This window comes from Fistularia commersonii, chromosome 27 (assembly GCF_037954325.1).
Source record: "Fistularia commersonii isolate RoL2024-O1a breed Wild chromosome 27, RoL_Fcom_v1.0, whole genome shotgun sequence".
Classification (NCBI taxonomy): Eukaryota; Metazoa; Chordata; class Actinopteri; order Syngnathiformes; family Fistulariidae; genus Fistularia; species Fistularia commersonii.
Genome location: NC_141310.1, coordinates 7,962,501 through 7,986,480, shown reverse-complemented (window position 1 = coordinate 7,986,480; position 23,980 = coordinate 7,962,501). Strand labels below are relative to the sequence as shown.

General features: G+C 37.5%; 2 protein-coding genes across 3 annotated transcripts; one reads left to right on the top strand and one right to left on the bottom strand.

Annotated features, from left to right (window-relative positions):
- Positions 1 to 11,615: 11,615 nt before the first annotated feature.
- Positions 11,616 to 17,727, top strand: LOC147217961 (proline-serine-threonine phosphatase-interacting protein 1-like). 2 transcript variants are annotated; one of them, XM_086175124.1, is made up of 15 exons: positions 11,616 to 11,664; positions 12,058 to 12,158; positions 12,324 to 12,398; positions 12,889 to 12,923; positions 13,012 to 13,118; positions 13,533 to 13,595; positions 13,736 to 13,828; positions 14,077 to 14,122; positions 14,257 to 14,336; positions 14,625 to 14,723; positions 14,902 to 14,998; positions 15,241 to 15,337; positions 15,452 to 15,537; positions 16,057 to 16,126; positions 16,292 to 17,727. In XM_086175124.1, the coding sequence occupies exons 1-15, from the start codon at positions 11,632 to 11,634 to the stop codon at positions 16,305 to 16,307; spliced, it is 1,098 nt and encodes a 365-aa protein (XP_086031250.1). In that variant the 5' UTR covers positions 11,616 to 11,631; the 3' UTR covers positions 16,308 to 17,727. The 2 variants fall into 2 exon arrangements, with proteins under 2 accessions (XP_086031250.1, XP_086031249.1); XM_086175123.1 differs by having other exon boundaries at positions 16,017 to 16,126.
- On the bottom strand, positions 16,979 to 22,909 carry LOC147217960 (tetraspanin-3-like). The gene is made up of 7 exons (XM_086175125.1): positions 22,760 to 22,909; positions 20,940 to 21,131; positions 20,658 to 20,732; positions 20,116 to 20,217; positions 19,614 to 19,766; positions 19,394 to 19,477; positions 16,979 to 18,105 (listed from the first exon to the last, which is right to left on the bottom strand). The coding sequence occupies exons 1-7, from the start codon at positions 22,820 to 22,822 to the stop codon at positions 18,013 to 18,015; spliced, it is 762 nt and encodes a 253-aa protein (XP_086031251.1). The 5' UTR covers positions 22,823 to 22,909; the 3' UTR covers positions 16,979 to 18,012.
- Between the last annotated feature and the right edge of the window lie 1,071 nt (positions 22,910 to 23,980).

Genomic DNA, 23,980 nt, shown 5'->3' with positions numbered 1-23,980 from the left:
TTAAATGAATTTGAAAATAGATCGAATACTCAAAAGTGACAGGTTTCAGGAAAAATAAAGGTTAAAAGGAAGAATACATAGGGTTGCATCCACTGCTACATATTTCAGCCTAATATGCTTAAATCACCAGTCAACACTGAAGTGCATGTAAGAACAGTTTGAGTTCATCTAATTTAATGTATTAATTTTATCATCAAACTTGCATAGGTTTAACTATGCTCACGTTTACAGTACATTTAACACTCTGGTTTGTCACTAACTGATACTGCTTATCCAAGGAGGCAGTGTCAGAGCCAATTCCTTCAGTCACTGGGCGAGGGGAGGGGTACATTGTAGATCAGGGGGAATCGCAACTAGAGCACAGGCCCACAAAGAAACATTCAACCTTGGCTCTTACATTGAGACCTCTGGCCAATTTAGACTTTCCAGTTGACCTATGGCATGTAAGGCACAGAAACCTGAAACTACTGTGCCACCATGCAACGCTGACAAGCGCATTAAACAATTATTTTTATACCCGGATTACAGCTGGATTATGTCTGCTGATGTTTAATGTAATCCAATATTTAGTTGTGTCTGCGTGAACATTTTCACCTGTTAATTTTAATTTTTCTGATAAATCTAGTAGATAAAAGTACTTTCATTTTTTGTGTACAAGAAGCTCTGTGCATGTTTATAAAATTGTTTGTATATAAGCGAGTGGGAGAGAATCGCACAGCAGCAGTGGCCCAGAGTGGAGGTCGTATGGCTCCAAGATACAACCCGGCCAAGGTCAAGGCTTCTACACCCAGAGGCAGAGGAGGGCAGGCTGAGACAGATCGATGATCCAGATAAAAATACACTGCACCACCACGGGTCTCTTTTATAAACACAACCCCACACACACACACACACACACACACACAAACACTTTCAACAAATGACTTAAATGCCACTACAAATGATCCCAACCTCCTTTTAATGAAAGTGATATCAAGGCCTGCAGCAGTGACTGCTGGCTCTTAGGATAATGATACAGTAATGGAAGATCATTAAAAGATCATAACAGCTTAAACGATGAGGTCTCTATTGTTGCTTTGGCCTAAACCTCCTGCAATCAACCACCGTTTATACTCAATATAAAGTGGGACAGGTTGGAAGGTAAAGTTACTCCCTATCATAATGGCAACACTCAATGAGAATTCTGGTCAAAAACAAAAAATAAACAGCGGGGCAAACACGGAGACGGCGATGACCGGTTGGGCAACAGTCGGCTAGAGGGAGAGAGAGTAAATCAGGTCTCAGACAAGAGTACAGCTCTTGAAAGACAACAATGTGTGATTTATGTGAGCAGTGAGAGGAGTGGTAATTGGGAGCAAAGCTCGACAATGCTTTTAGTTAATGACAAGTCGACTAGTGAAAGATGTCTTCACCACAACCGCTCCTTATTATGGACGCTGGTTAACAGTCGGATGAGGGCCATGCCACTGAATACCCATCAGGTAATGAATGGACAGCCACAATGAAAAAAAGATGCTTTGGCAGTTATTGTCATGTGGATGGCACTTTTACACAAAGTGCCAAAAACTGCTTGATAATGTTGAAATTAAATAAAGCTAAATACAATAAACAAATAACTGTTTTTTAAGTCACTTCTGTTTTTCATTTCTCAACAACGCCCACAGAAAGTCTGATTTACATGAGAATTTCTTATGAAACCACACAAACAACGGGCTATGGGTTACTAACAGCTCAGTGCACAAATGAGTGAACGAATGACCCCTTCCTCCGAGAAACAAAATGATCTCACCGCACTCTTCTCTACCAACAAGTAACAATGAAATCACCGAAGGACAGTTAAAAATCAATAATCTTACTATATTTCACCAGAGAACCACATGCATGACACTTATTATTGTTGAGATAAGACGAGCCATGCTTTTTTCCTTAACCAATCCACACTGTCACAGAAACAGAAACAAATCTGCCCAATTTCTGCGGCAGTAATTGATTAATTTTGTTCCAGGCGGTCCCTGAAGTGCTCATTTGCGGGCAGAGACCTGCATGTCCCATAATATGTCCTGTAACATATAAAGTTACATAAATCAGGACAAGGTGGCAGACAGTGTGATAGAAATATAATTATTAAAAATCCGCAAGAAGGTTAAAAGTAATTTGTTATTATTTAAACCAAATCAATCATGATGTGATGGTACAAGAACTGCGACAGAGCTGAGCTTGTGGTGATATTTTTGCTGATCTTACAAAAACAAAACGGACACAAGATCTGCGGTAATACTATCACACTTTGGGCCCCTACATTCATACATCCCAAAAAATATCTAGCCATAATTATTTCCAATAATACATCCCCGAGTGCGTGTGTATGTTGCACCCTTGACAAAGGGCCTCCCAGACGTGCAGAAATTGAAAATAATTTTGTTAATCTGAAAAACACAGGAACACAAGCGCGTCATTGTGCGTGCACGCTGCAGGGCTGTTCCTGACAGCTGAGATACGCGTGCCAATCACTTTCACTGGGTATTTTTATAGACCAAAAATGCACTTTTCATAGTAACTTGAATAAACGCCCTGAAGCTGACGATCTCCCGGTCACACAAATAAGGCACATCCCATCAAAAGAAAGGTGGTTACTCAGGAAAGAACACTTGCGCAGCGCGCAACAACTCAAACGGCATAAATTTAACACAAAAAAATGGTATATTGCATCTTTAGTAATCCATTCTTATGCATCTTTGCACCACTTCTGCTAACCTGATAATGCAGGAGCACAGGAAACCCATCTTGGGCGGCGCGGCGCGGCGCGGCGGCCGCTGAGGGACAAGCGCGCTCCCGTGTCTGCAGGACCCTTTAGGAGCTCGAACACGCCTGTGTGGGTTTTTGCCATCTCTCTAATGGTCACTCGTTAGTGCAGATAAACATATGTCAATTTGGTAGAGAGAGGAAAAAAATAAACAAATGAAAAATAAATAAATAAATTCTGAAGACAATATAAAAAAGTCAAATTATATTCCAATTGGGTAGGTGGGTCACAAAGATTTTTTTGGTCTGAAACAACTCCTCTTTCAACATGTAGTTAAGTTATTTCATATTTTCTGAACAAGTTGAAACGTGACTTAGGTGACTATTTTAAGAGGGCGGGGATATGTATTCCTTTCAAATTATTTATTAAGTTATTTTCATTTTTATTTCATTGATACAGTACATTTTCTTAGTGGGGTAGTTCTGTTTGGTTTGATATCACAAAAGATAAACTTGTGGTTTCTTGTCTACTGAAACAATGAACACACACACAGACACACACACACTCAAAAACCCAACTAGATCGATAGCCCCTTGTCGTGACAAGAATCAAGCGCGGTCAAGGTTAAATACATCGCATCAAACATTTGACTTGATGTTGAATGTGATGTCCCATTTTTGCCACAACTGTATCAAAACCACTCAAGCTTGCAAAACATACTGGGAGAGACCTCAGAGAGAGGAGGTTTAGGGTGCCCAGAGCATGCCTGTGGCAAACCTCCGTCAGATATTGTTTGTGTTTAGCGCTGGGCCCCATGAAGAATTGATGAAGCTTCTGGAACGGCTCTATCATCGGTCGAGGGAAGAATCAGAGCATGGCAAAGCTGCATCTCTGCCTCCCCCCATGCAAGTCTTCAACATGCATAAGAGCCACCCGTTAGCTGCAGATACTCCTGGATGTACCTGTGCTCACAGTGATAGGACGCAGGTAGAAGATACTACCACATGTATTGACAAGCAAATCAAATAAGTTCACACATTATGAATTGTACCATTAACCTACTGTATAAGTGTAAAAAATGCCACATGAACACTTGGTCAGTCAAGCAGAAAGGTGACTGGCTAGGAAACATTTTGCAACATATTATATATTTAAGTGTGTGTTGTGTCAGGACCGTAGCCTCTCACGCAGCAGGACCATTAGTACCGCTGGCTTGTTTGAAGCCTTAGGCACTTCTCAAATGCTGGAAGGTAAAAGTGTGTGTATGCTCTAAGTGCGTGCGTGTGTCCGTGTGTGTGTGTGTGTGTGTGTGTGTATGTGTGTGTATGCCTGTGCACAAAAAAAAATGTAGATGATCAATGGCTCAAATTGGTTAATAAAAAGGAAATGATATATGGACGTAAAGAGATGCCTGCAAAGCAGCGAAGACCGGGCACAAAGTAAAGACAAACACACACGAACACACTCGCACTCACATGGCTGATCTTCTTACACAGTCTTGGCTGTCTGCAAGCTAACCACAATCCTGCTCCCTGCAGTGCTGACCGCAAAGCAGTCAACAGAGGCACACTGGGCCTTATCCTGCATGACACGCTGGTCGATAATCATGCACACCATCACATAGCACAACACCACTGTAACTGCGATACCTGGGCCTGCCTGCCTGCATAAACAAACACGCCTGGATGGAGCCACACACGCACTAAAAGTAATTATAGTCTGCAGATCGGTTCTGTGCATTTTTAATATTTGATTTTAACTGTTTTAGAACTAGAGGTTGGAAAATGAAAATCCTGCTGATCTATTCGTTACAGCGTATGATTTTAGTGCATTTTAGGCTTCTTTGATGGAAATCAAAGAATATTGAAAAAAATGTATCAATTAGAAATATGTCATTTCAATGTATATTTGCAATTTATTTTATTAGGTATTTTCTCCTGTCGCTTTATTTGTTCTTCAAGCCTAATATCCCCCATATTGCTGTCATGGATACAAAAAAATGTAAAAGGATAACATGATCGTTGGTGGTTGGAGGTAAAGACAGCATTTGTGTTGTGAGTGACATTTGGGTAGAAGAGTCAAATCTAAAGTGGTTTTACAAGTTTGGAAATACTGGTTTTGAATATTATGACAGTCTTTAGTTGTTGTTTTTTTCCCTGATTGCCTGGACACAATTTTTGAAACAGTCAGATGTCTTTGCAAAACTGTAACACACTAACTGCGGGCCAAACCAGCAAAACATTACACATTTCATAAAAAATAAAACACTTCATCCACAACTATTTTAACAGTTGTCCCGATGGTATTTTTTCACCCTAATTCTTAACACAAATATCACATGAATGGTCCTTTCTGCACGGCAACTACGCTCCGCTGTGAGAAATAGTAAACACTACTTACCCGTGTTTTAGTTTTTCAGTGTGCAGGACACAACTGTAAAAAAAAAAAAAAAATCAAACATTTATATTCACAAATATATGGGATGCGTGTGTGTAAATTAAACATCCAGTTAAACAAATTCAAATGTTTATGGAACATTTATGGTAATGTTTGGTGTGAAAATTAGCAGACATCACAACACATAGTTAGACATTGTGATAGAAAAGAGCCAAACAGAACAAATGTGAAAAATGAAGTTATTTCATGTGTGTTGGTAGGAAACTGGGTTGTCTAAATCCCATGTACTGTATATCTTTATCACTCTACAGTCTCTCTCTATATATGTATGCATAACTATATTTTTAAATAGGGCTCATTTTGTCAAAGCAATTTGACAAGATTTACACTGCCAAACACAAGAAGCAAGACAGCTCAGATATTTTGTGAAATAAGATAATTAAAATGAATACAGTTGTTGTCCCTGTATGCTACACACGTTCATATCACTGTCTAATTATGTTAAACACGGCTGTGCTCACTTTTGACAGCCCTTAATTCCCACTATTAAGTCATCTTTTCAGATATACTGATAAAGAAGCTAAAGAAATTGATCAAACAGAAATTTACAACCATAGACTGATGAAAATATTTTATTTCCCTTCTAAAAGGGAACGTACTTAATATATAAGCAAACCATGAAGGAACATTATAGTAAAGAGTGAAATAGCAGTTTCACTTTGTTGGATTTGACAAAATGATTTTATCTGAATCACAGAATTTTGAGAGAGACAGTGAGGAAGGAATTCTCTTGAATGATAATTCAATTTTTGCAGTCACTGTGTGTGTGTGTGTGTGTGTGTGTGTGTGTGTGTGTGTGTGTGTGTGTGTGTGTTTGGTTAGGTTTAGAGGGGTTTTAGGTTAATCATGCATTTAATATAGACAGCTATTTAGTAAAAAACGTGTGTTACAATTTCTACACGGGTGTAAGCACAGAGTGTACGTATGGTTTAGCTTACATGGTCAACAGATAAATTAATGCATGTAATAGTTGTGTTATAAAAGTTTAAGATTGTTAACTGCAGATGAAAGAAACATTTACAGTAAAACATGAAGTTCAGATAAAATTGCTTAGCAATTTTAATGTTATTTTAAATGAGTGTACATTACATTATTTAGGAAGGAACATTAGTTAGGCAGTTAGGAAGAATAATAGTTATTCTGTTCTCGGAAGTCGATGCCACAAACATAACGTACTATTTATGTGAACTATTAAGGCAACATGAATTATATATTAAAAACAAAACAGATGAGGGACAGCAATAGGACTGTGATGGAGGCAGACAAGAAAACAGAAATAACTTAATGGTAGTTGCCTCCATCTTCCTCTGCTGTAATACTGTAAAAGCAACCTGCACTCTCCTTCTTTTTACCATGGCAATAAAATGTCTGATGGATCACCAACAACCAACCATGAACTGCACGCAGCCACACAACATCGAAGACAAACTGTCACATAAAACCTCCATGCACCAAATTACTGTTACACCATTAGTCCATCTCCCGAAGAAAGCATTTGTACTAAATATAGACTTAGGTCGATTTCTGTGGGACATAATTCATGGAAATGTATTTTTATGTTTCAATTTTTTTTAGCCCACAGATTTTAACATTTAAAAGTAATAAACAAATGATTATTATCTCATCATAGCTAAATATGTTTGCTGTGTATTGGCATGGTGATTAACATGCCTCATCACAGTTTAATAAAATACATGCTGTATATATACAGTATATATATATATATATATATATGTACATAAATATAATTACACAGTTTCAAGCAATGGGAAAAAAGCAATTTAAATCCCAGAGAAACAACAAGAACAGTTCCGAAAAATCAAACAAATATCTATGGGAAATCATATTTGTAGTTTTTCACAGTTTTACAGAGAAAAAGCAGACTTTGTTCGGGGACGCCTCCAGTTGTGAATGAAGGAGTGATGTTACACTATGCTGACACGGTCATTCAAGTAAAGGTTAAAAGGGGCGTTTGGATGAATCCGATCATTTGAGTGCATGTGTGTAGAATACTTAGACACACATACATACTGACATACACATGCACGCATAGACATACATTCACACATAGACATACACACACGGATAGATAGATAGATAGATTGATTGATAGATAGATAGATAGATAGATAGATAGATAGATAGATAGATAGATAGATAGATAGATAGATAGATAGATAGATAGATAGATAGATAGATAGATAGATAGATAGTGCTATTAATTATGAATATATTTACAAATCAAGTTTTGGCAAAAATTGCTGTAAAAACAAAGAAAAGTAAGAGTAGGACACAATGAAATGATAAATATTAATCAATCCATTTCATTTCTACTTTGCTTATCATGTTTTAAGGGATGTGGTGGGTAGACAGGTTGATAGATCAATAGATAGATAGATACCCGTGTTTAGTGTATGTGATGTGTGTGTGTGTATGTGTGTGTGCTGTTAATCAGTAAATTGTCATTTTTCTGTTTTGGGTCATCCCTCTACCCTTGCATGGGTCAGACAGGCAGCAGAGTGGTTGTTGATAATTCTCTCAGAGGGCCTCACCATTTTCGGTGAGACTGAGCAGAAAACAAAAGGAATGCAGACAGAGAGATTGAGGAGACATGGCACTCAAAAAAAAAAAAAAAAAAAAATTGGAAACTCAACAGCCCCACCTGCTGTTATATTACCGCACCTTGTCAAAGATTATCCAGCCATTAAATGACACTTGGATTTATGATTCTCAATCTCCTAGAAAGCAGTTCTTTCTATTGTTACTATTTCCACAGTTTTCTTCCCTGTAATGCTGCTGTTACAATTGAATTTTATTCCCTTTGTGGTGAAGTCCATCTTATCTTATCTTATCTTATCTTATCTTATCTTATCTTATCTTATCTTATCTTATCTTATCTTATCTTATCTTATCTTATCTTATCTTATCTTGTCTTCATCAGCGGATATAAAAAAGGTAAGACTTGTTTCTTTGCAAATGGATTTCTTTTAGTATGACAATTTAAATGATGGAACTTCCATCAAAGCAGTATCACTTTAATTTTCTACTGTTAAGCTTTTCTCATTGTATATGAAAATGAATGCCTTGAAATTAACTGAATAACATGGAAAATTGACATGTAGATGCTTGGAATTAAATAAGGTTTCATAGATGTGGGGAATATTGTAAGAGTAAGTGTATGATAATCAACCGTATATCTGAAATGGAACTGAGAAGAGGACACATAATAATTGAAGAGAAGAGAAGAGAAGAGAAGAGAAGAGAAGAGAAGAGAAGAGAAGAGAAGAGAAGAGAAGAGAAGAGAAGAGAAGAGAAGAGAAGAGAAGAGAAGAGAAGAGAAGAGAAGAGAACCCTGTGGAGAAGGTTGCCTCTGGGTAAATAAGTGTTACGCTAAAATCCAGACTAGAATGCCCATGTGGGGGGAGGAGAAAGAGGCAAAGAGAGGTGGGAACTGCCTGTGGCACGCATCCCTCTCACAAGAGTCACCTCCGGTACACACCAAATAAAATGTGCAAGCGGACAGACAAAGACTGTATGGACGACCGCTGCTCTTTATATAGTGTGCCAACTTCATACATTCATTATGACAGCGGTATGAAGGCAAACATAAAATAATCAAAGAACTACAAACATGAGGATATTACATGTCATCAGTGCTGATGGAACAGTAGGAAAATAAACAACGACGTACACAGGACATGTGTGTACCCCTTCATTGATATGCCCAGTTGATCACACTGGGGAATTACACACTCATGAGGATCAAATTGATTAAGACTGGTGTTCTTAGCAGGACATCTGAGGATTAAGATAGCTAATAAATGTTTCATTTGAAGCCAGGCGTGGATCAAACGTGAGAAAGACCCCTGACTTGCTCTGTGGGGTTAGCATGAATCTGCTCTTTCTTCTTCTACTCCTCCTCCTTTCTCCTCTTCAGCTGTTGGATTTCAGCTGTATTATGACAGCCACTGCAGAATGTCTCACCGGCAACTACAGGCCCTGCCCTTGTGCCTACACATCATTAACTCTCCATCTGTCAGCTTCCGAACAGGTTCCCACTAAAGTGGCCAAGGACGCTTTTCTCTGCATTCCTATCCGAAATCTAGCAAAAGTCAAGCGAGTCTCAGCCACACTCTGTCCTCTTAAATTCAGAGCCTCTCTTTGCTTTGAAATGTTATCAAGTGGTTTAATTAATTTTTTTTGACCATTGCCTCTGCCTTCTCATTCTGTAATCTATTCTACTTTTCTTTCTTTTTTTATTGTCTTTGACTGCTTTTCTCTGTACCTCTGTTTAACCTTTCATTTCAACTCATCTGATCTGCCCCTTTGTTCCTTTCCTTCGGCATGTATCCTAAAATACCTGTCAAAATTCAGCACTGGTGGCAAAGATCAGCAGGGGATTAGCAAGAACGGAAGATGAAGAATGTGTGAAAACCAGTTAAGTACACACATTTGAGAAACGAGGCCCACATGTCTGCGCGCGCACACACACACACTCATGCACACAGGCCAGTGCACACACTAGCACAGAGAAAAAGTCCCAGCTCTCCAGATCCAAGTTTTGTACGGCATCACATGCATATCACTCGGCCAGGGGGTGAAGTCAATATGAATACTGTACATTTTGAAGTGCTCAACAGGCTTAGGTATAAAATAAAATAAAATAAAATAAAATAAAATAAAATAAAATAAAATAAAATAAAATAAAACGAAATAAAATAAAATAGCAAATTTATCACAATGCTGAGAGATATTGTGCCTATTGGCAGAACCGGTGACACTAGTCCTGGTAAATGGGATGTGTGTGTAACCCTATCCGTGGAGGGGGAATACAGCAGTGGTTGGGTAATGGAAAGGTCATTTAGTCAATTCTCCAGGTAGGGGGGCTGGTCTGACACGGCTCGTTTGTCACAGTTCAATAACTGCCACTCCAGGGAGTGTGAGCGAGAAAGAACTAGTGAGTGAGAGAGTGGCAGAAAACTGAAGTGTGTGTGTGTATGTCTGTGTGTGGTACAACGCCAGTGTGCGAGCACAGCTGATTCCCAGAGCTTGTCCCTCCATTAGAGGCTTCAAACGGGGTCATAGCGAAGGCCAAGCTCGGTGGACTCAAAGACTGTTAGCCCAGTCGTTTCCTTCGGCCTGGGAGGATGATCTCTGCAGTAACTGCAGGATGTTTAGGAAAACAAATTTGCTGAACTCAAATATAAACATTCTAATGATATTTCCATGTGAGAACAAAAAATGAGAATTTTAGCTATCATGCTGTGCTGAGACAACTATATGCTGAGTGTAAACCCAATTGTTTCATTTAGTTTGATTTTTTTCTTTTTATTTGTACCCCACAAAAACTCCATCTTGCACATAGGATAGTTTGTAATGCATTTCTGTAATTGTGAATTTTTCAAGATATTTCGTTTTTTTTCAAGGTAACATTTTCAGTAAATCAGTCTTTTTCTCTCTTTTTCTGCAAAGATGCATGCAAATGATGAAAGTTACAAAAAATTGTCAAGTAAACAAAAAAAATGTAAGCGGACCGTGCTCCATTATTCTCAACAGGGCTTATTGATCTGCACTTTTCCTTTGCCATGTCGTCAGGTGTGTGTTTGATCCCTCTGCTTTGTGAAAGATTTTCACACTTCTCCTTCCGACACCGATGAGACACCACATGCTGCCATTCTCCTCAATTTGAAAATCAATAATAAGCTTCTATGTGCTCATTCATGTGTTCCCTGGGAGATGCCCGAGGCACAGATTTGTATCTAAGTCGAATATATCGAAAGCTTTCTGCTACTACACTTACCCCCTTTGGACACTGAAAAACCTCCGTCTCTGTATTGAGTCCAAATGATTTTCACTTTATACCAACGATTATTGAGAGGTCTGTGTCGCCTCCCTCTGGTCATTACAGGAACAAACATGAAACCGCGTGATTCTCAGTGAATGTAAGCTTTGAATATATAGGGGAGGATGACATTAAAGCATTGTCATGCAAAATATATAATAATCCCTGTCGTGAAATCCAAAAGAAATGAATACATGGATATGCTGAGTATAAACACATAGATTCTTTCTATATTCCAAAGTAATCTTTAAAGAATATGAGTAAAAAAATATGATTTCACAGTAAATTAGATTGTAAATTAAGAATTGATTTTTCTATTTGGTATCTTTGATTATCTAATTTGACAGTTTCAACACTTTTGACAGTCTTATAATAACTGAAGAGACATTTTGTTTTCTACCCACAAGCAGTGTATCCTGTGATCAGTGACATCATGACACAGAAGTTCTTCCTCATTCAAAATGACTCAGTGATGTTTGGTGGCACTGATAGGCTGTGTGTCGCGTGACTTTTAGCAACTTCATAAAAGTGAAAGAAACTGAATAAAGGGTTCATTCTCAGGATGTATGAAGCTGAAGGGAGGAACAACATGATGTCCATGGCGTTTAGTGATTCCTTCTGGGTAAGACATGCTCTGCTGAATTTGACATTGGAAAAATAAAGAGATCTCATTTTTAATTAAATCAAACAAGAACATTTTCTTGAATCTTCATGTTCATATTACATGCTAAGTGGATTGTGAACAGTATTAGATGTGTAAATTTTTGTAACAGGCTCCATTACCAGTGAATATTGGTTGCACTCAAACAGCGTGTGCAACCAGTGACGCAGTGTTAAAGTGCAGTGCAGACAAAACTGCAATTAGATTAAGCATTTGTCCATGTTAGATTCAATATACAAATGTTTTGGCTGTTTTGTATTTACATTACTGTGTGGGTGAACTCAAGGACAATCGTTATTGAGCAATGATTCTCAGTTCAGTATTTTATGGCATATTTTTTGTATTCTCCTGCAGCCGCCTGATTACACTTGTCACACTGGATATGATGCTGTGGTCCAGCGATTAAGAGATGGAAGACAAATGTGCAAAGATGTAGAGGAGCTTTTTAAGATGAGGTGTGCTTCACTGGTCTTATATATCATGGTATAATATATAAATATTTGTCTAGTTTGTTAAGATATTTAATGTCTCAACAATTTTACAGATGTTAGCACATTTGCACTTATAAAGTCACTTTACTGTAGTGCAGTTTTCTGAGGCTTTCTCCACATGGTGTGTAGGGCAGCAGCAGAAGAGAAGTACGGGAAAGAACTGGTGACCATTGCTCATAAAGCTGGGGGACAAAGAGAGATCAGGTAATGCCAAACAAAAGACTTTGAAAGATCAAATATTTTCTTATAATCATTCTGTCGGACGCGTAGGTGTGCTGTCAGGTTCTCTGTTTAGAATAGTTTCCTGTCAGTGCTGACTTTATTCTGAATGTGACAACAATATCATGAAATGGCCTATGTTTAACTGCTTGTCAAAGTGGCAAAAGTAAAACCATGCATTTCTATCATTAGTATCAAAATGTCTGAATGCTGGATTTTGAGTTTTTAAGGTAACACCTTTTTCGAATCTCTTGTATCTTGTATGTTGGAGTTTCTTTAGTGTTAGATATCAAATTATTGTACTTTGCTGCTGTGTAACCATGTTTTTATGCAGGATAAAAAAACAGGAACAAACAGCCCTGAAAGATAATGTTCAGCAACAGATCCGAATGAACTGAAAAATACTGACCTCACTGTCTTCAACACTCTTGCAGTCTGACACTGGTCAAATCTGATCTTGCAATATTTTTTGCAGCACATTGAAAGCGTCCTTCGAACATTTAAGAACACGTAAGCTCAGTCTGAAAAATGTCAGTCCTCTTTCCGTTTTAGATGCAAGCCATTGTATTCATAACATTCTGAAAATGTTTGCCTGCAGAAATTGAAAACATCGGGAACTTTCACATCCATGTCTCTGAAGTATTGAAAGAGGAGGTGAAAAAGATTGAGGCCTTTAGGGAACGTCAGAGAGAGCAGAGGAAGAAGGTACTGAGCAATTTAGTTTGCTTAATAACTGACTTATTTCTCACACACACGTGCAAACAAACTCACACACACACACAAATGATTAGAAGTTAGTGCTGGCATCAAAGTTAGTGTGAATAATTGAATTAGTTGATATAATAACAAGATCCCATCATTGGGAACTGTGGAAACATTGTCATCAAATATGAAGGAATTCATTTCAAATGAGACTAAAAGATGAAAACACTAAGAGATAAGAGATAAGCATTATTTTAGTGAATCAAACTAAAAACAAATTTGTAAAAGCCCTTTTTTCACATCATGTTGCTGAGCAGCTTACAAACTGAAATTTAACAGAAAATCTGGATAGCAATATTCAGCCCTCATAAAGTATTGATTCTATAGCCTGTTTTTTGTTTGTTTTGTTTTTTCCAGTTTGAAAGCATCATGGAGAAAGTTCAGAGGAAAAAGGGGTTGTTGTACAAGAAAACAATTGAGGTACGCTATCAAAGTCAGATGAAATTATAAATGTCTATTTTTTTTTTTATTCTATTATAATTGGATCTCATGCTGTAATACTTCATCATTGCTCTTTAGGAGCTCCATTCTACCTTGCATTTTATTTTGCTTTTTCTCAGTCTAAGAAGAACTATGAGCTGAAACGTAAAGAGGCAGGTGAGGCTGAAAAAGGGACTGTGAACACAACAGCTACAACTAAACATTTAGAAAAGGTATGATACACAAGTACTTCAATATACTGATGTAATGTCAGACCACAAAAATAACTAAAAAAATAAATAGTAAACAATAGACCATTAAATGTAAATGTTTTTGTAGGATTTTCTATATTATAACTAAAACGATCACTTCACTGATCACCCTGTTAATGTTCAAGATTGTATATGCTACAGAGGAACTGGGCCAAAGTGCATTTCCTCTGATTATACTGTATGTTATTTTCTGAATGTCCGATTCAAAGGTTCACCAAAGGGCAAAGCAATGCAGAATGACAGCAGGTCAAGCAGGTGAGGTCAAGAGCTCATGGTCTTCAATACATTTTCATTTCCCTGACAACTTGTCCTTTGAGTTCTCAATTCAACCTAACGCTTGAATAATATGCATGCAAACATATAAAAGATGACTTTCTCACCTCTGACAGAGAAGATGTTCTTTGATAGCACTGTTGAGCTTCAAATTGTTCATCAGGATTGGGAAGAAACACACAGAAGCACATGTGAGGTACTGCAGATGATGTTCATGATACCTTTGCTGCTCTTGATCACAACGTAACTAGAACCTCTAAACAAACATAAAATCCCTGTTGTTTTTTATATTATTCATTGTCCAGCTATTGACCATAGACAAATCGCACTTCAGTGGGGTTTGACTAAAAACTGACCACAACTACAACCATGTTTTCCTCCGGGCTGTTCTCTGCAGGGGTCACCACAGAGAATCATCTGCCTCTATCAAGTCCTATCCCCTGAACTATAACCATGTATTCTAATAATTGCGTATGCTTCACAGGTATTCCAACAAATGGAGATTGATCGCATATGCTTGCTTAGGTGTGCTCTCTGGGACCACTGCAATTATTTCTCCATGCAGTGTGTCAAAAATGATGAGGTAAGTTATTTACATGGGTTTCAAATTATTGGCCTTAGCTTGACTTCAGGCACATTTTCAAAAACACGATAGCTGGACATTCAGGTCCACTTCGGTTTGTGATGGAAGGCGTAATTTTCCAACATTGAAAAATATCAAATTACGATTGCAAATGCATGACCTTCCTGTGCCAAAACAGTTTTATGAGAAAGTGAGGACAGCCCTGGAACAGTGTGACAGCACCACTGACAATAACTGCTTCATAGAGATGAAAAAGACGGGTATGAGTCCACCAGGTGAGACATGATGATGTGTCAGTCAAGAAATTATTATATTGACACTTTGGATGTTTAATATCTTCTAATTTAAAGAAAAGACTTAAACCCCTCTAATGTACAACCTGAATGATAAAATGAAAGGGATACAAACAAAGCATTGTTCATGAATATCCAGACTTCGTGGGATGACTTTTGGGCAATGTTGGGCATGAGAAGATTCATTTTTAGATTTTACCTCAACAGTTTTCTGTTTGTTACAGATCCCATCGTATTTGAGAGCTTTTGTCAGACGGAAAATTCCGGGGTCACCAATGGGCAAGCTGCATTAACTTCGGGCAAAGACGCCCTGAAAAGGAGGTGAGGCCCATTAAGATATGGAGTGACATTTCATTGAGAACATCATGCACCTTGATTTCTGAAAACCACTTTGTAAATTCTACAGGTTTTTTTCTTTTCTTTTTTTTTTCCCAGATGCTCTGAACCCCTTCTTGGAAGTACCGGACAGAGCGGAGACTGTGCTCGAAACTCGCAACCCATACTGACATCCATTGGTGATTGTAAGTATTGTTGTGCTCCAAGATACCACGGGACACCTGACTATTCATAGGATCAATGAACAAGTTCTCTGGTATATTGTTTGATTATCAAACATTGCATACTGGGAAATGGAAAGAAGTTTGTTGTTGCTTAGTTATAATTTGAAATGTACAATTGTACTGTCATCATTCTCTCTCTCTCTCTCTCTCTCTCTCTCTCTCTACATATATACATATACACATCGATTAATAAATGTACATACATGTGTGTGTGTGTGTCTATATATATATATATAAAACAAGATCTGTAAAAACAAACTGTCACAAATTTAAGGTAAACTCATGTTGACTCATGTTGTATGACATTGTCTTTGGGTTTATTGAGTTTCTAAGTATAAATAAAAATCTAACTCCTGGTCATGTCTCTTAGTAAATAACAGTCCTGCAAACCACCATATATGATGTCATTTTTCGGCTCACTACCTGTTCTTTGCTCTCAGCTAAGACCTTAGATGAAGGATATGCTCTCCTTCTCGGCAGCGAACAAGCGACGCCTCTGGCTTCAGATGGTGCAGACAGCTACATTGTGCTTTATGACTACACTGCACAGGTGATCAATCTGAGAACGCAATTATATGCCACAAGAGCGTAGACCAAAGCGACATTTCATGCTTTTGAGATGTATTAGTAATTTGTGAACGTAGTGAAGACTTCAATGAGAAACAACCTTGTCTTGCTTTAACTTTTGTTGTCTTTGTATTCACTGACTGCATAGGAAGAGGACGATCTGACTGTCATCTGCCAGGACATTGTGCAGGTTCTGGAACAAGGACACAACGGCTGGTGGACAGTGAAGAAAGACGGGCTAATTGGAATGGTGCCTGGAAACTATTTGGGCAAGCTCTGAATTAAAACTTGAAAGGAAACACGGGGGCACAAACCAAAAAAACTACCATACGTATTTGCTCATAAAAAAATTAAAAAAATTGTACTACTTTCTGTTACTCTAACAACAGCTATAACTTATATATATAATTTTTTTTTTATAAATATAAAAATCTTTTTGTTTCGATAGATGCAAAATGTACATACAAAAACATTTTAGACCCTGAAGTGTAGTTGAGTGATTACAGCCTAAGTATGAAAAGTCTACAGCAGCCAGCTTGCTACTTCATACATTTCCTCAAAAAGATGACTGATACTACATCAGTGTGAACAGTGTCTGTTTGTGTGAAACCCATCTTCTGAGAAGCAGTAACAGAAGTCTCTGGGGACCAGAGCTGAATGCTCGGCCACATGAACCATCAAAAGAAGTAGGTTAGTCATGGAAAGGAATTAAACTCCATTTTACATTTAGTCAAATAATTCAATTTCCTTTACTTCTTTTACTTGAAATACTGTAAGGGGAATGATGAAGATTAATATATTTGAAGCAAATGAAAAAAAAAATCAAATGACTCAGTTTTTACTATTTGGTTTTATATTGATATAAGAAACCATCACACTGAAATGTATAATTTTATTTGTGTTCTGCCCTTTCTCCATTCTTAATACAATTTCATTTATCTGGCTTTTCCTGCGGCCCTAGCTGATTGTAGAAGGTTCAAATTAAAAGCTTAAAAATGCTAAAACATTTCCACAGTTTCACAGAAAAAAACAGTATAAAATAATACTCTTATTTCTTCTGGTTCTTGACAAACAAAATTAAATAACTTATATGACTGGAACATGGTAACAAACAGAAACAACATGAACACCATAAGGTAGGACTGATAATTCTCACACTGTCAGGACTGGCTCAAACTTTATATGCGGACACAAGCCTTAGTGTTGAAGCTTGACTCAGAACATTATTTACAACATGGAAATTGGTGGATTAAAAAAACACAAAGAACAAACACCAACATTACTAATAATGGTTTTCAAAGCCAAAACAAAGAGCTGCTACAAAAATAAGAGACTGTCTCCGTGTACAATGTCTAGTCAATACAAGATCATAGGAATAATATCTATTTAAGAGTTGATTTTGCATTTTAACAATGATGAAACATCTTCAGAGCACCAGCCACAGTGCAAACTAGCACATAAAGAATTACAGTCCGTAACACATTTACAAACCTGAAATTAAAGACAAATGCTTCTAATTATATCATTCAGTGTGTGGATGAGCCTGATTTTCTGAAGCCATAAAAATAACAAAAAAAAAAACAACTAAGTAATATTAATATTGCCAATAAGCTTTAACAGTTTTGCTTTTAAGTTATCTTGTTGTTTGTAGGAAAAAAAAGGGAAAATTAATAATGACAAAGCATTTCAATAAAGAACTGGTTTTCTGCTGAAGCCCGGCTCAAACCTCATTGTCAGTGTTTGCTACTTTATCATGAATTGTGCAAGGTGTGCTTGAGCTTATATACAACTATAGCTGAATTCTACTGTGGACAAGTCTGACGATGCTCCTTCGATTTTTTTGAGTGCTCTGTTGGTAACTTGCATCTTTCATGCGTAGCTGTTGGTAGTGACCAGCAGCTCATATGCTGGATCATGACTCCTCCTGCACAACACCACACAGGCACAGAACATGCCCAGCATCTACAGAAATAGTAATGACAGAGAAACCCACTCATTAATTTCCCTTTCCAAATGTAAATGTATTTAAAGAATATGAATGTGAATGACTCTGATGTGGTGAATCTTTCATTGCTCTGTAGCACTGATATTGATCAAAAGTGCCCAAAATACCTAAATTCACTGCCTTGACCCAACTCAAAGAAACTGGTTACAAGTAGAAATCTCCTTGAGCAGGTGTGATTGCACGGGTTCAATTATGAGAACACACTGAGGTCTCACATAATGGTGGTCAGAGCAACATTTGCTGACAACATAAGTGATGCAGGTTGAAAAAAAAAGCACTAGGCTAAGACTGACCCCTTCAGATGGGCATCAAAATCCAGGAACTTAACAATACATAACAATGTCAATGTTTAAATAAGATCTGGGTCTTGAGGATCATAGAGTGCCATCAAGTGTGTGGTGTCTGACAGGACCACTGGTTTGTAAATCCTTCAGCCAGGGAGTTCAAAATTAACAATAGTTTAGAAACAGTGGGATTAAGGGGCAGGACTTAGGAGTACATGCATTTCTCAGATACTTAGATCTACCTTAATAACAAATAACAGTCTATATTCCTTTGATTTGCTGTCTGAGAACAAGCAAACTGGGAATGGGAGTTGTATTATTGATATCTGGAGGTTAAAAAGATGATTTGGTTTTAACATACATGCTTATTTTCATATAGAACAGAATGGTCTTGATCATCAGGCGTCACATGAACACACATGACACTTGCAGGTATTAACTGGGACTTTAAACTTGGGACTATAGGGCTAGAGATGCTGTTATTTCCAGTCTCAACACTGGGTAACAGCTGCTACAGTATGACTTTATTCAGTGTTAATTATTTTCTTCCCACATGACACTTCAGTTTTATAGGAAGTACTTTTATATGAATGTTATGAGTTCCTGATTTGAAATAAATAAATAGATAGATAGATAAAGTCAAACCTAAAAACATCAGCTGATCATTAAAAGACAGATTATCTTACATGTATTCTGAAACTATATCAGCATTTCTTAAATTCTAAGTTCACTGCGATAAAAACATTGCTCATAAATAGCACAAAGCAAGAGGTGATCAGCAAGGGTAAGTATCACCAAAACTCAAAGTATCCCAGAAAAGGATTATTTCTGTACTGAGAACATTCACCATAATACTAAAATTTTGATGCCCTGTTTAGGGCAACCCTGCACCAATGGCCTAAAATGAGGTCCATAGATCTCCTACAACAACATCGCATTTCTTCACTCCTAAACTCCTTACCTGTATTGATGCAAAAGTCAGTGCAGCCCATATAACATACATCATGATTTCCTTTTGTTTCTTTATAACAAGAGCTTCGCATCCCTAAGACAAATAGAAATTACACTATTTAACCATTATACAAATGTGCAGGCTCAAATACAGTTTAATCCAGAAAAAATACAGTTTATGATTTATTTCAGAGAGCCCTTAACAGTTTTTTATCCATTGCTGCTCATACCTCTTGGTAGAGATCAGTGGGTCGAGTCAGGGTGCCAGTGCAGTTGCTGATGTTGGCCTTACAGCAGCTGACGGGGACACTGTTGTTCTTTGATTCTTTAAACCAGCGGGTGTTTCTCCAGTCAGAGTAGTTGTGAATGCCGCAGCAATGAAGCTAACAGAGAGCCAGAAAAAGAACAATAAATTAGACATTTAACTAGATTTAAAATCAAAAACAGGATGTATATATATCAATGATATGAACACAGGAGTAGGAGTACATCAGTCATAGTTTCATGATAAACAAAGAAGTATTATTAGCTAGTCGGAATGAGGACCTCCTCCGTGAGTTACAATAAAACTCTGAATTTTATACAAAGCAAAATATCTGCTCTGAAATATGTGATGTCTCAGGCACATGTGTATAATTAAACAAATATGTAACAAATAACCTGAACCAAATCCACATTACAATATCAAAATTAGGAATATATTTGACAATATTGACATTATCCGCTCCTTACCTGCTTCTGCACATAATCAATGGCGCGACTAGGAGCGTCACTGTTGGTGCCATTATATTCATTGTAAACCTTCTGGATCGAGTGATTCACCTCATCTTCAACCTGGAAGACACGCACATCTGCTGCTGATGTCCCTGTTTACAAACTGCAATTTATATGTGCTATCTCAGAAGTTAATAGATTTTCATCTTATAATCAAACCAATTTACAATCTAAGCCCTTAAGCATCACATTTACCCATAGGGATTTTTAGCACTTGTGGTGAGATACACATTAATTAATCATAGTAGACAAGCACTGCGCAACAATAAATTATGTTTTGCTGAAATGAATTATTCGGTATACTATTCAGCCAGATTAAAAATACACACAAGTTGGCAACAACAAAAACATATAGTTGACATTTTTTAACAATAATCATAGTCCTGTGATTGTCCTGTGTATTGTTATAATGGATACTAGAACAAGATCCAATTGCATGGAAGTTTACAAGTAAAACTAAAGAAGCGTGCCGCACTGATGATCAATTAAAAGGGGTCTACCTTTGCCCTGTATATGTAGCCAAGCACCACTACCACACACTCTGTTACAAATACCAGAAGGAGAATTGCAGCAAACTGAAAAGACAAAAAGGAAGAAGGAAGTTCTTAGAAAAAATCAGATCATGGCAATAATTGAAGATAACTCGTAATTTTGTTGCACAATTAATTTCACACTTCCTGTAAGTTATTCTGCCTGTGCCTTCTTTCAGCTGTTTGTATTTGAGGTTCCTTATCTACATCCATCCTGTGTCAAAGGTGAAAGACAATGTTGGTCACACTCACAGTTGCAAGTCCACAGGAGCTTTCACGTATTGTGGCACAGCAGCCAATCAAGCCAATGATAAAGAGTAGAGTTCCGACAGCTATTATTATGACTGCTGGAATCAAAGTGTACACATCTTCAAAGAAGTGGTCATAGTCGTCATATGTGATGAATACATAGGCTCCGATGTAGCATAAAATACCAGCTGCAGCCTGCGGATATAAGAAAAAGATGTTGCAGATAAAGCCTGAAGAATAGAAATTACTTTTGAAGTTCCTTAATCGTTTACTGGTTAATTCACTAATATATTTTTTCTTCTCGATTCTATACAATATTCTATTCATTTAAATTTCAGTCACACAAAATATACCACACTTCTTCATCTTCTTCTTCTTCTTTCGGCTTTTCCTGTCAGGGGTCGCCACAGCGAGTCAACTTTCTCCATCTAACCCTATTCTCTGTATCCTCCTCTCTCACACCAACTACCTTCATAACCTCTCTCACTACGTCCATAAATCTTCTCTTTGGTCTTCCTCGAGACCTCTTGCCTGGCAGCTCCAATTCCAGCATCCGTCTACCAATATATTCTCTATCCCTCCTCTGTACATGACCCAACCATCTCAGTCTGGCTTCTCTGACCTTCTCTCCAAAACATCGGACATGTGCTGTTCCTCTGATAGACTCATTCCTGATCCTATCCATCCTGGTCACTCCCAAAGAGAACCTCAACATCTTCATCTCTGCAACCTCTAGTTCTGCCTGCTGTCTTTTGGTCATTGTAACAGTTTCTAGTCCATACATCATCGCTGGTCTCACCACTGTCTTTCCTTTTATTCTGGCTGAAAGTCTTCTATCACATAGTACCCAAGACACTTTTCTCCACCCATTCCAACCTGCTTGGACCCGTCTCTTCACCTCTTTTCCACACTCTCCGTTGCTCTGGACTGTTGACCCTAAGTTCCTGAAATCCTCCAGCTTCTTGATCTCCACTCCCTGTAGCCTCACCGTTCCACCTGAGTTCCTCTCATTCACACACATATATTCTGTCTTGCTGCAACTAACTTTCATTCCTCTCCTTTCCAGAGCATACCTCCACCTCTCTAGATTTCCTCTACCTGTTGTCTAAATATACCACAAAATATACCACATCTAACCAAATACATTTTGCATTAGGTTTTTTTTCAAATAAATTTGATAACAAAAAAAAAGAAAGACTAAAAGGGGGCATGAACACTACAACCAGAGCAAAGCATGACTGTAATAATCTAATTGAGCACAAGGCCATGTGTGACTAAGACTGATATATATCAATGTATGTAGGAACACACTTGATGATACTACATTAGATACAGACACAGTGAAGCTTTAAGGGGAATCAGTGAAGATGATCCTCTCAATTTTTTAAACATTTCATTGGATGCAAATATCAATCCAAGCCTTTAGATCGATTAATCCGATGATAACACGGTTAATGCGCCGACAGCCATGCAGGTCAGCAGTCGCATAACGTCATAGCAACAACTCGTGGGCGACAGCTACCGACGCAGTGAAGCTAGCAACTCTTCACAATACCATTTGTCCGTACACGAACCATTTAAGAGAACACAACGGTTCACCTTGGTCACTGATCCGCAGAGGGAGCTAGAAGTCGTTTACAAAAAAAAAAAAAAACAAAAACAAAAAAAAAAAACTGCAGATGTGCCGCATCTCTGGCGCAGTTTACTAGCTTGCTGACGTTGATTTACTCATCCCTAGCCTCTGTGAGATGCAGCACATCTTTTTTTAACCTTTTTTGTCTAATGTATTGCTTTTTTCTATTTTTTCCCTTATTTTTGCTTACCCAAAATATGAGATTAAGAAAAACCAAGACGGTTTTGGATGACGTAATTCCACACTGTCCCATCGCTGATCCTAAACTTAAAACTTCAGCTATAAAAAAATATTGATGCACCTGCTACACCTCTGTTGTTATGATAATAAAATGGCTTCAGTGGTCCGGCCCCGCTGTGCGGATTCCTCCAGGCTCAGCCAATGAAACAACGTGAAAAAAGGCCAAAGGTCACATGATCAGTGATGTCACTGCTCAAACCGGTTCGACGAGACGTCATCAACGAAATTGTCAAATTCAATTTACAGGGAACAAAATTTCGCGGCATTTTGATTTAAAAAAAAAAGATAACAAAGACTGCATAACAACTGAAAAAAAAGCAAGTCTATTACAACCATTATGACTTTTTCTTCATTTCTGTTGATGGACGTAACACTTAGTAGGATATGGGATTATTAAATCCATCCTCATTTATTTCCATTTAAGGAAATCATCTAATTTATTTTTGATATAGTTTTACCATCCATGAATGTTAAATTGAAAATGTCTATTATTATTATTATGTCTCATTATTCGGTCATGTGTGTCACTAAATTAAAAACCCAGTGCTTTTGGTTTTAAATTTAATACAGGTACGACATAATTTACACAGTTTTAACCTGATAGATAAAATAAACACTGAGATGCTGTTGCTTGCTAAAAAAGATTTTCTGCCAGCAGATGTCAGTATATCATTGTATTCATTTGACACATGAATTAAGCACAAGCGGCTACGCTTAACAAACATGGGAAACTTGATTGTCAACAGATTTTTCAAATGTTGAGAATTAATAATAGATTAACACAAAATGCATCCAAGATTGATGCGATCCGCCTCTCCTTTTTTTTTCAGCTAGACATGTTTTTCCAGCGATTGCTCTCAGGGCATTCCGTCAGCCTCGATTCTAATGAGTTGAAGTCCACCTTATTTATCTCTGTCAGCTTTTTCAATGTTGAAAAACCTCAATAAAGGACCATACAAATCTAAAGGAAGCTGTGTTTGGTTCTGTTGATGCAACATTTATATACGATTGTAATTTAAAAAGAACAATGAAAATTTATTTGACTATGGTTAATGTTGTGGTAAATTACATCACATAAAATTTTGTTTAACAGATAACGGATAATAATAATTTATGCTTTATTAATAATTTATCTATCATTAATCCCTTGTGGGGAAATTCGTTCTCTACA

What these genes read in the sequence shown, in the direction of transcription:
- LOC147217961 (XM_086175123.1), top strand. Translation starts at nt 11,632, where the DNA reads ATGATGTCCATGGCGTTTAGTGATTCCTTCTGG. An exon ending in CTTCGAACATTTAAGAACAC is followed by an intron (nt 12,924 to 13,011) that starts GTAAGCTCAGTC and finishes GTTTGCCTGCAG; the next exon opens with AAATTGAAAACATCGGGAAC. An exon ending in AAAGACGCCCTGAAAAGGAG is followed by an intron (nt 15,338 to 15,451) that starts GTGAGGCCCATT and finishes TTTTTTTCCCAG; the next exon opens with ATGCTCTGAACCCCTTCTTG.
- LOC147217960 (XM_086175125.1), bottom strand. Translation starts at nt 22,822, where the DNA reads ATGGGACAGTGTGGAATTACGTCATCCAAAACCGTCTTGGTTTTTCTT. An exon ending in GCTCCTGTGGACTTGCAACT is followed by an intron (nt 20,733 to 20,939) that starts GTGAGTGTGACC and finishes TTGTCTTTTCAG; the next exon opens with TTTGCTGCAATTCTCCTTCT. An exon ending in TTGATTATGTGCAGAAGCAG is followed by an intron (nt 19,767 to 20,115) that starts GTAAGGAGCGGA and finishes GCTCTCTGTTAG; the next exon opens with CTTCATTGCTGCGGCATTCA.